This window comes from Falco naumanni, chromosome 11 (genome assembly GCF_017639655.2).
Source record: "Falco naumanni isolate bFalNau1 chromosome 11, bFalNau1.pat, whole genome shotgun sequence".
NCBI lineage: Eukaryota > Metazoa > Chordata > Aves > Falconiformes > Falconidae > Falco > Falco naumanni.
In genome coordinates, this window is record NC_054064.1 from 4,055,062 (window position 1) to 4,071,624 (window position 16,563).

The 16,563-nt window shown below is 39.8% G+C and overlaps 1 protein-coding gene across 1 annotated transcript in view; it reads right to left on the minus strand.

The window, feature by feature from the left end:
- Window positions 1-16,563, minus strand: part of HMCN1 (hemicentin 1) — a 202,261-nt gene that overhangs the window by 118,914 nt on the left and 66,784 nt on the right. The window contains exons 10-11 of the mRNA XM_040610626.1: window positions 15,906-16,027; window positions 10,838-11,113 (exon numbers count right to left, since the gene is read on the minus strand). Coding sequence (XP_040466560.1) covers window positions 10,838-11,113; window positions 15,906-16,027 — 398 coding nt within the window. The remainder of the gene's footprint in view (window positions 1-10,837; window positions 11,114-15,905; window positions 16,028-16,563) is intronic.

Here is a 16,563-nt window from a genome sequence, read left to right on the forward strand (position 1 = left end):
TACAATTTGGTTTTACTTACAGTGGCAAGAAAAAGATCCACACCGCTTAATGGGTGGAAAAGTAGCAACTTGTAGTACCAACTAGTGCTACTTCATCTTTGTTAGGGCACGAAACCAGCTACTATGTAATCAGTAGTATCAGTCTTCATCTTGGCAACTTTGCCTTTTGCTAATCCACACTGCATTAACATCTATTCCTCCACAGCTGATCTTTTTACTAGCAACCATGGAATGAAAAGCCTAAGCCTAACTCTCCCTTTTTGGGGAGTAAAAGGGGCTAAATACACTAAACACGGAGGTACCTTGAATCTAGGACTGCTTGCCTAGCGCTTTTTTATTAGCTTCAGCGGGAATTACACCATCCTACAGACTCAGGTGATGTTTGACATGTTTTCATGGCTACTAAGGAAAAACATGTGTAGGAGCCAGTACACACAATATATTTATGCATGGCATAATCCATCAAGGACAAGATGAAGGTGTGATGCTGTGCAACTTCCAGCTGAACAGTATAAATCTTTCTAGTTCAGTCTGTCATAATGCAAACAGAAACAACTCAGACTGCTACTACAAATACCTTTCTGGAAGAATTAATACCATGCCCTTTCCATCATCATTGCAGGGAGGGAGATTATTGTCTAAGTTCTGTGTTGTAATACCCTTTGCTTAAAAAACTACTCACTAAAATCCACAGTGTTTCTGGCCCAGAAGAGGAATCTCCCTGCAGAAGATTGTGCTGCTTGTAGGACGGAGGTGAGGCAGGTTCTGCCTCCTTGCAGGGCAGAAACCCTGAGGGTTTGAACCAGCAGGTTTGTAAGTGACTGGCATTGCAACACAGAACCTGGAAAACAATCTTCCTCTTCACGATCTCAGCACACTTAAAGACAGGGGATTAGTGACTGATAGAAAAATGAGATAAGGAGAAATTAAATAGTTTTCAAAGGCTCAAACATCAAATTAAGAGCACAGCTAAAAACAGCAGGAGATCTCTTCATCTTTTACATGGAAAATTTTATCAAGGGTAGCATAGGTTTAGGAAACACAGATTGGTGAGCCTATAGATACTATTGACTGAGTCACACTGCTGACTTTAACAAGGTGTCAGTACCTCTGCAGGTCCAAACTCACTTGATCACAAGGACTAATTACAGCACATCATAGCTGCAAGGCAGGGGAGCACATTACTGTCCCATGGATATGAGATACAGTCATAGTTACTATAGAATTATTTGTCCTGTAATACAACTTATTGGATAGGAGAGCAAGGATCCCAAGGAAATACTAGTTTTGAAATAAAACTAGTTGAAGCATCAGCACACAAGTCATAGACATAACCTTGATGTAACCTTTTTAGTATACTTTTATTTAAAATATATGCATTATGTTTTGTGTTTGAGTTTCATGAGTATTTCGCATCTGTTAGTGTTTCGTGCAAACTTGTCTGCATGCCCCTACTAAGCACATGAAATTCCTCTTTCAAAGAGAAATGGAATTGCTGCTGTGAGGAAAGCTCTTTGATGCACTATGGCACCCGGTGCTCCGGGCAGCAGAATTATTAGTGTCAGGACTGGACTGTTTTCATGGGAGTTTATAAAGGATTTTGAGACCTGTAAGTAAAAGTCTAGGCAAAACCAGACAGCTATACTGCCCAAGAGAATCAATACTTTAAATAATAAACAGCAACTAATTTGCACTAAGTTCCAAACTTGTGAACACAGATGCATATAATGCCTTATTTCCTTTCTTAAATTTGTGTCCATTAACCTTCCCCAAGTTCATTAGTTTTTCACTTGCAGATTTGAGAAAAAGCTGCAGGGTTCTCAAAAGTCTCTCCCATGTTTCATAAAGTTTCTGAAACCTATACACTTCCAGAGGAAAGGCACCAGAGGAAGGCAGAGCCATAGTTCCAAAAGTCCTAGGATTAAACCCAGAAATGGGGGGGGGGCAGGCAGAGAGAGGCAAGAAATGGATCCAAGTTGCAGAACTGTTCTCCAGTGATTCACGACATGCACAGACTTCTCAGCTATTTTTCTTTTGTTTTATATCCTGCATGCTCTGGTCTTCAGGAAGGTCTCCTCTCCGTGTTGATATTAAGAAACTGTTAGTTACATGTTATGCTTTGGCAACACACCGTTGCCCATGCAGTTATTTTCACACAATGATATTATCAGGTGAGAAGAAGAAGATGGAAGGAATATTTGTATTTAACATATCAGCAATGGAATGAATTTGGAAAAGTCGATATACACAGCCATAATAATCAAGCTACCAGCTTGAATCAGTGAGGCTACATTTGCCCATTTGCCACTAATTAACCACCTTGTTTTCTTGCTCAAAGGCCAGCCACCAGGCAGGCACACAGAACAGGCTTTCTTGTATGACAGGTCACTGATTTTTTTTGCCTTGTTCTTTGTAGCTTAAAGGAGAAGATTTGTATATGGGCAAGAGAAGCACGAGCTCCTTACAGTTGCAATCCCATTGAAGGCTGTAGAATAAAAGTTTTTAGACAAAATAGACCATGGGTAAAGCTTCTCAAGTGAAAGAAAGTTGGTGTGAAGATTGTAACTGGAATATTAGGGCCATGGATTTGTTACATTAAAACCATTTGAAGCAGTTAGACTTAACATGAAAAAGGATCAGCAAATACCATTTTTTTTTATTTCATACAACATAAAACCTTCTTGTCACCCTTTATTAGAAAAAAAGACTTATTGCCAATGTTTTTCAACAACTTTCTGCGTACTTTTTCTTTTTCAACAGAAACGTAGCCCAAAAGCCAGCCTGCAGATATTTGAATGATCCATTACTCATAACGTACCAGTATTTTTGTGCAGCACCCCCAAGATTCTTTCTTGCCTTTTACACTAACAAAAGTTTTGGCATAATTTTTTTGAAAATGGAATGGCTCAGCCTATTCAACTGACAAGTAATGCACTAACAAGGCTAAATAAAAACAAATGTGTATCTAGATTAAAAAAACACCATGTAGGAATGCAACTATGGCAGTAGTTTGCACACATTTGTTGCAAATTTTTTACAAGAGTTTAATTTTTGTAAAATTTCACTTCCTCTAGACCTTACAGTAGGCATCGAGATCATCCTACACACACACAGGTACCGGTAGAGAGTGGATGGAGCCCCATCCTCATGTCCAGTCTGTTCACTAGCAGCCCTGTGTACTTACAACCCATTCTTGTTAGCATCAATTAAATGGGTCTGAATTGACTACTTGGGTTTCTAACTACCAACATACTACAAGAGCAGTGCTTATCACAAAGCTCTGTTTTTAGTAATGCAGGAACTGTAGTGTTGGTGTAAAAAAATAATTCTCTTCAGACAAAAGTCCTGTGTGACCACAGCAACGCCTACAAATTCTTGTGTTACTGTGAGTTTTATGGATATGCCTTAGTTTTCCCATGTGGAAACATAAATGGAAGGAAATGGCTTTGATCTCAAACTGTCTAAAAACCTACATAATGTTAGTGTCAAGAGTGCATACTGGGAAGGCACAGGGGGGAAAATATCCAACTCCACTATTATGATAGCTATTAACATATGTCAGTGAGACAGAAGACTGGGGCTATGAAGAATTCCTCCCAGAGCACAGATTTTCATTTTGATGTCAGATCGGGTACAGAATTCACATTATATCCCATGTTATGAAATAACACCACAAATACAACACATAACCCGTCACTACATTTGCAGAAGGAATCCTCTCCATTCATCTGATTTCTATTAAATTTAAATCATGTTTTAGCAATATACATTGGAATTAATATTCAATAGAATTTTATACTTGCGTTCACAAGCCAAATGAAAAAAGTGTGGAAGAAATATTGTATATAAACAGAAAAACTGACAAAGGCTCCTGTTTGAATAGCAAGCTCAGAACAGATTTCTTACAGCATAAATAAAGATGAGAACATTCAATGGGGATAAACAAAAAGTAGCCTTCAGCATTAATCAGCCTGTCACATCCATCTGTACTTTTGGCATCAACCAAGTGAACCTAATTAAAAAGGAACATTGTCTTTGGACATTATTATCTCGCTTCATTCACTTGCCAGCCATCTCAGGTAGCTGCCAAGTTCCCACTGATCTCCTTCCCAATCCACCCTCAACCACGCAGAAGCGCAGGGGTGTGTCGTCCTGCATCATCCCTCGTCCTGGCACTGCGAAGGCGACGCTGCACAACAAGCCACGGAAACGTCTGCTTCCATAACTGCTTCTGCATTAGCTCAGGTGAGCAGTACACAGCACTGCCACTCACGGTTGCTTTTGTCAGACTCTCCATGAAGCTTCCAAGGACCTACTTAACTTCTGTAGGGTAAAGGGGAGAGTTATCTTTTTGTTCAACCAGGGAGTATACACAAGCTGCGATTTCACCCGTGCCAGCAGCACCCTCTCCTACCGCAGGACAGAACACGTTGATCTGCTGTGCTATACTATGCAGCATCCAACCCACAACAAAGAAAGCATGCTGCGAAAGACAAGAAGGGAAGGAACACCCATCTTCTCTCTGTAGCCAAAAGAACTACTTCCCAAAAGACATGTAGATATGCACTACAGTCAAAGAGTCTTCTCACCAAGGTTGTTTTTCATAACCTCCCTGCACTTCCTTTTAACCTGGCGTTCACTGACTGCATGCACACTATCAGAAATAATTAAGCACCCAAGTATTTACCAGCTGTGAACAAGAGGCCATAAAGAAAGCATCTGACACCATACACACCCCATGAGTGACCTTTTCAATGGCCTTCCTGCAGGAGAACAACCTGCAGAAAGAAAGTACAGAAAGAAAGGCAGCTCCTTCCTCCTCATGTCCCTGTCCAGGTTTGTACTCAGCCCTAGAAGTTGGCAGGCTCAGGAAAAACCACTCTGTGAACACCTTTATAAATGAAAATTAAAAAGTCAGGCTTCCTGCTCCAGCAGAGCAGCACTGACATGCTGCAGATACAGTACTGTTTTTCCAAGGTGATGTTTCTTTATAGAACATGAAACAGGGGACTTCAGCCTCCAGAACTTAGTGGGTTCCTTCTCAGGGGACGTGTCCCCATCTTCACATAAGAAACACAGTTCACTTTATTGAAATGTAAACTGAACTTGCTTGTGCTCCTGTGTATTACCAAGGACTACACACAGCCCCCCTAGAAGGGTCGCAACTCCAACACTTTCTTATAGCTACAATACTTAACAGTTTAATTAATAAAAAGCACAAGGAAAACTGCTGCAGTAACGGAGATCAAATATTCTGCAAGAAGCTAGTTTCCAAGAGATCCACATAGTCTACTGCCTTGAACCAGAGGTTTATGTAGGTCAGAAGCCACCTACAAGTACTGATTTCTAGATGTTATAGTTCCATTCCTCCAAAACTCCTCTTAGAGATCCTTCTGAAGGCCTACATTTTCTGTGAGAAAGCAAGAAAATGCTGAGCAAGAAATCAAGTGACAGAAATTAAGATGAATTACACTAATTTCCTGTTTAATGCCCTAATATTTTTTATCTTTCATCAAGTTAGGACTTGAATTCTTTGGAGTAAAAACTCATCCTATATTGCATAATTTGAATACTATAAAAAAATGAAAGAAACTTGATCACTTATTTATTAGCTAATTCATCACAAGTTCAACAAGACACAGAAAATGTAAAGGTATTTCTAGCCAGAGGAGCATGTTTTGTTTGTCTTGCTTTTCTACTGATCTGTAGAGGACCTCACCCAGGGAATATTATCAAAATAAACCTCCCAAACAGTAAATTTAAGCCAACTCATGAAATCAAGCCATAAGAATGGCTAGTCTAATAATGCAAACAATTTTTTCCCCCATCACTTCCCTTTCACTGAATGTAGAAAAGAAACTCTTAAGAATGGCGGCTATATGGAGAAGACAAATGAACTTAGGGATGCTCATTCATTTTCCTGAGTGGCAGAGAACTCCAGAGGCTGCTCAGGCAACTCCTGACCCTTCTGCTAATCTGCATTTCTTGTGCAAGAGGATAGTTTCTGAAAAGCAGCTTAATGACTATCATTAAGCCTGCTGTGAATGATAATTAGGAGCTGGGATATGGACTGATTCATCTTCTCTTTCTTTCAAATAAAACTGACTTTTGCATCACAGAACATTGCCGAGAATTCAACTGTTTTACTTCCTGCTCTAGCAAGGGTGGAAGCATCACAGTGCTACCAGATAGGAGGTAGGAACTTCAAAATACGCAGCTGAGGAAATAATATCAACTCATCTTCTCAGACAGTTCCAAATAATCTAGAAAGCAGTACAGAAGGCACTAAACTGCTTTTCATTCTTTAGGACAGACACCTTGCATTTAATTAACTTTCTAAGTTTGAAATGGTAAGTAAAGCAGTAATACTTCTATTTTATTCCCTTCCTCATTTTCTCCACATTTGAAGAACTCAGTCCAGTGTAACAAATTTCTCCTTGCCCATTATTGTAGTGTGCATCCATGTACCAAAGCGAATGATATTCACACAATCAGTTATATAGAGATCTCAAAGGACTAAGATGTTTGTTACTGTAGTGTCTCTTTTCAGAGAAAAGAGCAGAGGATGTTCAGGGAACCAAGCACTGGGTTACACCTAGGAGGTAACTTACCTTTTGTCCATCTAGGCAGTCTCTTTCCTGGAATTATTGTAGATACAAAGTATAGGCACACTGAAAGTCCTGTTGTGTTTGTTCAGTTCTGGTTTCTGCTCCTTGTGTGGGATGTACCCAAGTATTACCATTGCTTTGGTCACATATATTGTCTCCTGTGCAATTTTTTATTTTTTTTAACCTGGATTTCAAGCGGTTAGTTGGCTGGTAGGTGCCCACATCAGCTCCCTACAGTAGGCAGCACACTTGCATCTTGTCAATCTAACAGGTCCCACGTTCCGCCACTGCACGTTTAATGTGGTTGACTCCACTGACAGGGCAGTACTCATCACGCATTGGCTTGACAAAAGATCACTTACAGCAATGACAATATTTCAATGCTCAAAGTCAAGAAATAAAGTTTATGTTTAGGTACATGGGTGGGTGGAACATGCAATATGCATGCTTACTTCTTCCAGGTGCGGCTTAGGTGCTTCTAGGACTTCCCTGCTAGCACAGATCACTCTGAATTATTGAACAGTGCTCCTCGTAAGCAAATGCTAAAAACACCTTCCAGTTGTGATGGTGATACCAGACAGGCATTGCAACATTTTTAAACGTTCAGCAAATAAGCAGGTAAAAGAAACCCACCCTGCTATGGACAAAACAGTAACTACAGCATCTATGATTTTATTCTACCTGTACATTCAGATAAAGAAATACATCCAAACTGCTGACCTGCACGCTGCTCTTCAGTGATCTCAGTGCACAGCAACTGGCACTTGATTACCTTAGATGGATCCCAATAAGACAGATTTTCAGTGTTGCTTCACTTACTAATCTACTGCTGGAATTCATCATATGCTGAGATTACTAAACTCAAACATCTCTACTAATTGCCAACATAAACACAAGCAAAAGCCATAAGTTTCTACATACTATACAGCTGTGCTGTAGAGGCAAAAGACTGTTGCAATCCTTAAAAGAAGTGTTTCATTGTCTAAGTTTACTTACTCACACCACAAAACACGCAAAACCAAGACTACCATGAAATTACATTTAGCATCACCCAAATTCCAGGGATCCGAGTTTTGATTTTGTATTTAAAATTCTTGGAGGGGGAAAGAAACAAAAACACTCACCAACCAACTCCCAGAAATCAATCTCTTCAGCATGCACACTGTTCCAATTTAAAAAAAAAAAACAACTAAATTTCTCAAATATACACATAAGTAATACTGATTGGGGGTGGGTGAAAATACCAGACTACCAAAACACACCATATTAATTTAACCTGATAAATATGCATATAGCAAACTTGTATTTTACCTACAAGACTGTAACAAACTGGAAAGAAAAAGTTTACACGCTCATGGAATTTCACTCATCAGTGAGAAATACATGATGGAAAAGTTTTGGAAAAGATCATTAGTGTTTTGCACTCCTGGCCAATCTCTAGCCTCACATGGGTGCAATATGCTTCTCCAGGCTTCTGGTAAATTATATGAAGCACCTGAAAAACAGGTGAATGCCCTTACAAATTTTTATGTTTCCTTACAAGACCAATCCATTAGGAGGACTTGAGCAATTCACACTATGTAGCCACTATCTAACGACGACCAAAGATGAGCATGTACTTTAAAAGTTAGTCATAGCACTCAATAAGCAGCACTAAAATCCTAGGAAGGTTGAGAACTTACGTTCCTTGAAACTGCATTCAGTGACCTTTCAGACTGCTCTGAGCAGATACCACCAGTCCACAGGCACGAATTTTAAATAGGATCTTCACCTAGCTGTGCTCACTATTAGTGTGGAACAACTAGTGACTTACTATAGCATGTTCTCTTTAACACAGAACATGCAACTTGGGGGAAAAGTCATCTCTCACTCAAGATTTTAGTCTCTATTTGTACAGCCACTGGCACAAAAATCAGATTCATGTTCTCTTTCAGTAATGGCAGCATCAAACTGAAAGCTTTCAAAACAAGGGTTTACTACAATCCATTTAAGCATGTAAAGCAGATGCTGGGTTATTCTTAGAACTACCAAGATTTCTTCTCTGCCTTAACTCCCACCTCAGAAAGAAAAAGGGTATGAAAGCAGTGTACATTTTCTGATCCAAAATTCAGAGATATGTCACTGTCCCAACAATAATAAAGGGCTCCAACATGAATTTAATTTGACATTCTGAATTACTTGCAACTACATAAAGTACAAACCCATCTCAATGAATTCACAGGACTTCAAATTTCTCTTTGGAATATTAATATTGATAACACTATAAAGCTTTTACCGCTTATGTATAGCCATGCTTTTACTTGTTTGCTGCCAAATAGAAACTGTTCTTTTGAACAGCTTTTATTTTAGACCCCAGCAAGCGCTACAGGTTGTACATGACAATCACCCAGTAAAGTACCTCCAGATATCTGATAGAAATCATTTTGCCCAAGGGAATTAAAATGATCACAAATAATAGTGCACACAACCATTCTGATACCATTGGGTTTCTTCACCTAGCCGTCTGAAAGGCTGGCAGTAGATTACTTTTACCAAACAGAGAGGCAGACACTACTGCAGAAATCTGAGTTCAGCTACAGCTTAGCATTTCCTACATATTTATTCTGTTCTAACCATCATTCACCAAAGAAAACATGACTGAGATGCTCAACTAAGCCTGTCTAAACTGTCTAAGAGGGTTATCTCAGCGACACTTTAAACCTGTTAGCAACACCAGTACCAGCTGAAATGTAATTCCCAACTATTTGATATAATCATTCTACATATATAAATTATTTTTAACTCAATATTCTGCTGCAGCAGCAGTAAACTTTTGCTTTATTATAAAAAAACTGCCAGAAGTACTTTGGTCATTGTGTTAAAGCTCTCAGCTGGTCTACAGACATTAGGGAGGAAAACCTAAACCCCAGGAAGAGATGAACGAGGGAGCGGTTTCTTCTCTTGCTGCCTTTGACATGCTTGAATAAGTGTCTTGATGGCAAAATCCTGCAGAATTTAAAACTAAGTTTTCCAAACATATGCAGACTGAGGTTTTTTCATGGCTTTTTTTTCCTTCAGCCTTGCTAGAAATTTAAGTTTTAACTCTGCTGTAGCTATCTAAGGGTAATTCAAACAGATTAAGAAGAAACACCTAATTCTGCTGGACTCTGTAATAGGACCTACAGAACTGATTGCACATCTACCTATTCCACCTTGGTAAGCCAATATCCTCTCCCTATAAGAAAACTACATCCCATTAGTAACCATTACAACTCCATTTTTGACCTTTCTCTGTTTTAAAGCACCATAAGCCAGACAATTCCATTGAATTTTTCTTTTTTCCATAATTCTAAGTTTTCCATCGGTTAACAAAGTACTAGACTTACAGCAGCAAAGTTAATGAAGCTGCCCCCTCTGCACAGAACATGATCCAGTATCATCAGCAAGAAGAAATCCTGTCAGTAGACAGAACAGTTTTCTTTCTAGAAGACTCTGAGTTCAGTCTCTTCTAACCCACAGACACGTGGCTAGGACCCAAAGATTCAAACCTTCACATGACCAAGGTAAACAGAGAAAAACCTGCAGTACTTTCAAATTTTAAAAGGATTTGCTCCAAGATAAATTACTGTATTTATACATATTTTTTTGCAATGTGTTCCTGGTATGCAGCAACAGTAGAGGTTTAGACCTTGTTTGGTCTCACCCATGCTGTCTTTCTCAGTTCTGACATTTTTAAAGTCCTTGCCTTCATAAAATCATGATTAGTTCTTAGCTTATATTGACTGTCCTATGAAACTGATACATCATAATACACAGAAAAATTTAGAAGTACTATTCTGTTATGAAGATATAAAATAATACAGAACACAGAAACTTTCCCCTATTTAGTTCCACATATGTAACTGCAGTTAATAGTTTCACTGGGAAAAAAAATAATAATCCACATCGCTAGCCTGTAAATTTTCTCATTTTCTCAATGTACTTATACAGCAGTTAAATTGGCCATCACAGGAGGAAGATCAAACCATGGCTCAGAGACACACAGCACTAGGCAGTCTCACAAAATGAGCACTAGTGCGGTTTGGTGACTCCCACTGCCATTTTATAACAGGGAAGAACTGCATAATGTTCTGTCAGTCTCCAAGGCATAAATAAAACATGAAAGTTACTAAGAAAGACAGGGCAGCTCACAAGATAAAGAAAATAAAAAACATGACACGGTTAAGTTTTACATGCCATTTCCTTGTTACCTTGCACCGTAAGGAAGACTGATGCTGTGGTAGATCCACCCTCATTAGAAGCAATGCAGTTGTACTTGCCAGCATCTGTGAGCTTAACATTCTTCACCTCTAAAGAGAGGTTGCTCATCATCCTTATTCGCAGGGGCTCCTTAAGCCTCACATCCCTGCCATTTCTCTGCCAGGTGAGATTGTAACGCACTGTGCTTAAAGTTAGGCAGGTCAAGATGGCTCCTTCACCAGGGACAACCGTGACATTATTGGGAACCTGAATCATGGGTGGAGGCTCTGTGTAGAAAGAACAGAATAAAGAATAAAATCAGAGAAAAAAAAAAAGATATGGAAACCTTTACTTCATTTGTGGATTCTTGATAAACAATTTCAAGCACACTACAGCGTAAAAATAAAAGTAGTAATATTGGTTTAATATTTAGTTTCATTTCACATTGCTGAAGCCGTGAAACAGAGCCCAGGGCAGCACCCTCGTTCCCTGATGCCAAGCTACCTGACAAGAGCTTACATCACAAGAACACACCTCGTTTAGGTCAAAACTGTCTTATCACACAGGATGGAAGATCACGTCATGTAAGACAGAGGATGTAGCACCGTGTTCTTTGAGCTCACCTTGTACTGGGGAAGCCAACAAGAAGCCAGAGTGCCACAGCAACAGAAGAAAGAGATAGGATCACCACCAGGTTTCTGAGTGATCTCTGACTGAGGTGAGGCTACACATGGTGGAACCTGTGTACAACTAACAAACTGCAGGCTGGAACAGCTGGCAAGAAGCAGGTAAGAGGTCCAAGGGTATCGGGGCAACAGAGGGGCCATGCCAGTACTCAAGGGACCCGCAAATGGGCATGCAGCTCTAGAGAGCGGCATGCACGTGCTGTCACTGGTGAGCTACAACCCCTAACTAGTCAGGGAGGAGGAGGACAGGAGTTGGTTGTCCTGTGTTTTATGCAAGTCCTGTATGTCGCTGCTGTTGAAGGCAGCACCTTGTCTGTAGCAGTCCGTGGAGCTGGCTCAGCATCCTCTGCCTGTCCGTGATACCTACTTAGCTTCACTACTGATCCATGTGCAAACAGGAAAGAAGCTGCAGTGTCCGTGGGGTTGGGACAGAGACCCTGAGGTCCCTGGGCACATGAGGCTGAGCTCCAGCAGCCAGGCAGGAGGAATTCCTAGGCTGGAGCTGCTTTAGGCAGCAGCCGCTTAATACATCCTTTAATACTTTCCACTCAAATCTTAGGTAATTTCATTATCTTTTCGTTCCTATTTGCACATAGTTTATGTTGTAAGTTCCACTATTATTTATTATTTCCTTTCCACACTACTCATCTCTACACTTCTATCACACTCCTGGAAGAAAGCAGATGCAATAATTTTGTACTGGAATTAAACTTTGAAACCACAGATGCTTAAAATAGGAGCAGTTATCCTGATCCTTCTTGAGATATCACTGATAAAGGAGGCAACATTTAAACGCTCAAGAAAGAACTTTAGGCATTTCCATTATAAATACATAAATATATACAACTCCCATTTATTCTTCCCCAGACTGGTTCTTGAAAAAAGAAAGATCTGCAATAAATAATATTCTGAGTGGGATGCTTTAGCAGATATAAGACAGCTGTGAGAGTAAGACCAAATCTGTATCAGTGCACACTAAAACACAACTATTCTAAGAAAAACAAGGATAACGGGGAAAAAAATTCTCTATTTATTAAGGGTGAAAGTTACACCTAATGTCAGAGCCAGCTGTATCTCCTCCTCAGTCTCATGTGGGGTCTCAGATGAGGTTCACAAGCTCTATGCTAGATCTCTGCGTAGCAATGAATTGCTTGTACACTCTGCATGCTGGGTGTGCATTTCTGCTTCTCTATAAACACAGTCCCGAATAGCAATCACCCTTATCACCAGAACTGTATTTTAACACACACAGAGCAGAACCAAGAAAAGCTACACTAGCATATAAGAATGCAGTTTCTGCCCTGCACTTTAGGTTTTGGCTTGTTTGGGAGAAAAGACAAATCTTCTAATGCTTTCCAAGGGCTCATCACCAAGCATGTTACTTAAACTTAGAAAAGCGAGAGATGTGAGCCAGTACAGGACTCAAATCCCCATCTTTCGAATGTCAGTCCAGTGGGGCACAGCATCTTTTGGACTACACCAGCCTCTTACCACCATAGTGCATACACATAGCAATCCCCTAAGCTGAATTCAGAGCACTTCTTTACTGGCACTTTAGTTCGGGTGCCTGCACAAGCTAACAAGCCATTTGACATTTCAAAGATTTAGTACTAGTAAGAGAAAGTCAAACTCAAGTGTTTGCTTTTTCTGAAACCAGAAAATGTTGACACAGTTCCAATACCTTTCACACAGCAGTTGACAAAACTGATTGTCTGTGATTACTTTCTGTCAGCTGGACAAACTAAGAATACTTGAAAAGACCTTTACTTTGCTTAAAGAAGATATTTAAAGTATTTTTCTTTCAAATATTTGTACACAAGCATTTCAAAGCATCTCCCTCACATTACTCCTCTGCATGGCTCAAAACAGAACTAATTGCTCATGTTTACATAGTGAGTCAGTATCAGCCAATCCCTCGGTGCTCTGTGAATGAGAGGATACAGGAATTTTTCCCCTCATCACTCTTGACTTTCAAGTGCTACCAATATCAACAAGAAAAAAGTTCAGATTCTCTTTCAGTTTTCTCTGTGAGGAGGAGGTTAGCTGCAACTTCCATACTAAGAATCTTTATGCCCACATAACAGCTTCTGGTCCTCCAAAACATTGTTGGAAACAAGAATATGGGAATACCCTATCCACCCGAAGGATTTTCATAGATAAAATATAAAACAGTGTTCTAGAGCTAGGACTATGGTAAGTATCGATGTTACTTACTATTCTAGTCAAGTACTTTCTGTGCCTGAAAGCCTAGTCCTCTCCTCAAATTTACCACTTGGCCTAAGAGGGCTGTTTCTCTACAAACTTTGCCTTGTGCAGAATCAATGATATCACACTGGTTTCTTTAGATTTACTCATACTGCAGTAAGAACAACATCTTGCCTGGAAAAAGCATCTGAAGGGGACAGTCATCCTCTTCAGCTACTGCGTGGGTTGTTTTAGAGAATACAGAGCTGGAGTCTAAGGGGTGGGGGGAGGGAAGGATGAGAACCTGTGGTCCTAGTCTGCAGCAGGGGAAATTCTGACTAGACACGCACCGTATTTTCCTAGTAGGGGTAGTTAAGCACTGGAGGTTGCCTGTGGAACTTGGGAAATCTCTGGCCTTGGGGACATTCAAAGTTTGATTGGTCAAGTTCCTGAGAAACACGGTCAAGCTTGGAAGTTAATTCTGCTTTGAGCTGTGAGTTGGACTAAGTAACTTCCAAAAGTCCCTCCAGCCTGAATTGTTTTGTGATTCTACGATCCATAATTCAGGTTAGTTAACATGAAATAGCTACTAGAGGAGATAAAAGACCAGACAATTTTGACTTCAAGCACTTATATGAAACCCTGAGGATGAATTCAAACTGCTGTTCTGAGCCCTACTATCCTCACTGACCCTGTAAATTAACTGGCTCGGCTCCAGCATTTTCGCTAGTGAAGAGCAACAGCTTACACTTTTGCATGGCAGATGTCTGATCAACACAAACAGAAGGCTATACTAGAGTGGATTGTTATTTCAAAATAAAAATTATCTTTCCCTCAGACTGCATTGCAACTGTGAAAAATTAAGTGACAACATCTGCTGTAGTTATGGACATGGTTTTCAGGTCCCCAATTCACCCACCCAAGTGCTTAAGTAAGCTTTTCTTCTTAATTTTTTCCTCTAAGTCATCTGCCGGCAGAAGACCTCTACTACCTGCTGAAGCAGTTCAAGACCACGTCTGGTTTAACTTTTCTCCATCTGTGTTTGGGCGCATCTTGGTTCACATTTACTTAAACTAAATTCCTCTGATAAGAATAAAAGGATTAACTTTGTGAAGTAAGGCCTGTTGTTTTACTTTCGGAAACATTTCTAGCTGATCTGCAACCAAAACTCTGCCCATCATAAGCCGCAGGCAATAACCACCACCCTGCCGGTGTCCCAGCGGCGGGTCAGACAGGTACACAAGCAGCGTAGCTTTACATGTGCTTCACAGGGCACCAACTCTTCTCTCTTCCTTTCTCCTGCTCCAAGTTATGTCCAAAGCTTGACCCCTATGACCCTACCCACTTTTCAGGAAGGATTCTTTCTTACCACAACTAACTTGCAGTAATAATTAGTGGGGTGCAATCATTTAGAGCCCTAAATCTGAATGGGTCATTAACTTACATAAGGAAAATTCCCTCTCCCTCAGCAAGTGGAATATCAGTGCTTTATGCTTTGAAACTGCTTTAACACATAAGGCACACTAATTCATACTAAATGGATGACCAGATTTATAACTAGTTGATCTTTAAACTGAGATTTTTATGAAGTTAGGAACATTATAAATTAAATTAAAAAAAAAACCGAAAAACAAACAAAAAGGGCCATTAAAATCACCTATTGGAAAGATAATGATTGCTAGCCATTTTGGGGCTAGCAACCAAATACTACTGCTTATTTAAAATTTATCTTTGTGATTAGCCTGACTTATTCCTCTTTTACTTTTACTTCCTTCATCCTAGTTAGTCACTCTTAAAAAATTCAAGGTAATAAATAAGATTTTCAACAATTCACTGAATCTTGATTTTACAGAAAAGCAAAAAACTTTCCAATGCAACTTTTGAAATTCCTCCTCTATCAGATAATAGATACATACAATCAAGTAAAAATAGAATTGTTACAGCTTGAAATAAAAATAAGAACTACTGAAATCTGAGGTTTCAATTCCTGCTTCTACAGGCCATACTTATTCTGCAAGTTCAACTGATAGCAGGACCTAATTAAAACAAATCCAATGTTAATGTTTAAAACAGGTGTACATGCATGAGAAAAACCACATTAATTAAAAATATACTTGGAACTGGACAAGTAGGTGCCATTGCTCTCCTTTAAGTGTTCCAGCACAATGTATCCCCATGCTTTAGTGTAGAAGGATGGACTGCTACCCACCTGATACATCCAGAAATGTCTGTGCACGTCCAGTTCCTGCACTGCTAGTTGCCATACATTCATAAAAGCCTTCATCAGACAAGGAGACCTTGGCAATTTCCCAACTCATACTAGATGATTCTCTGGAGGAAGAAAAGGGAATGCTCACTGAATTCCTGAAGAAACCAAGAGGTACATGAACATGGTTTCCTGACTACAGGCGTAGGAGATTTTGACAATAATTAAGAGGAAAAACAGACCCTCTGATGAATCAAATTGCATCTAGCTTTAAGGATCTTGTAAGTATTAAGAAATATAAGTTTTTGCAGAATGTCTCACTTGCACATCTACAAATATGCCTTCAGCATACATCAACAGTTGTCACACAGTAACTAAAATCACTGTATTTGCAGTCACTCGCTCAACTACTAGCACGCTGTTGTTACATTTACTACTTGAGAAGATGCCTTGCCTTAACACCAAGAAATTTCTATGTACAGCCAGTATGTGGTACCAAACCTGTGGTTCTTACTGGGAAGGGTACAAGGGTTCATCCCCCCAGCCTGAGCTGCTCAAACTTGCAGGTACTGATAGGGCTATGCATAAAGGAGACCCTCAGACCAGATACAATCCACCTTGCCCGCTCTGTATGCAAGTCCACCCTTCGGTTCATACAGTA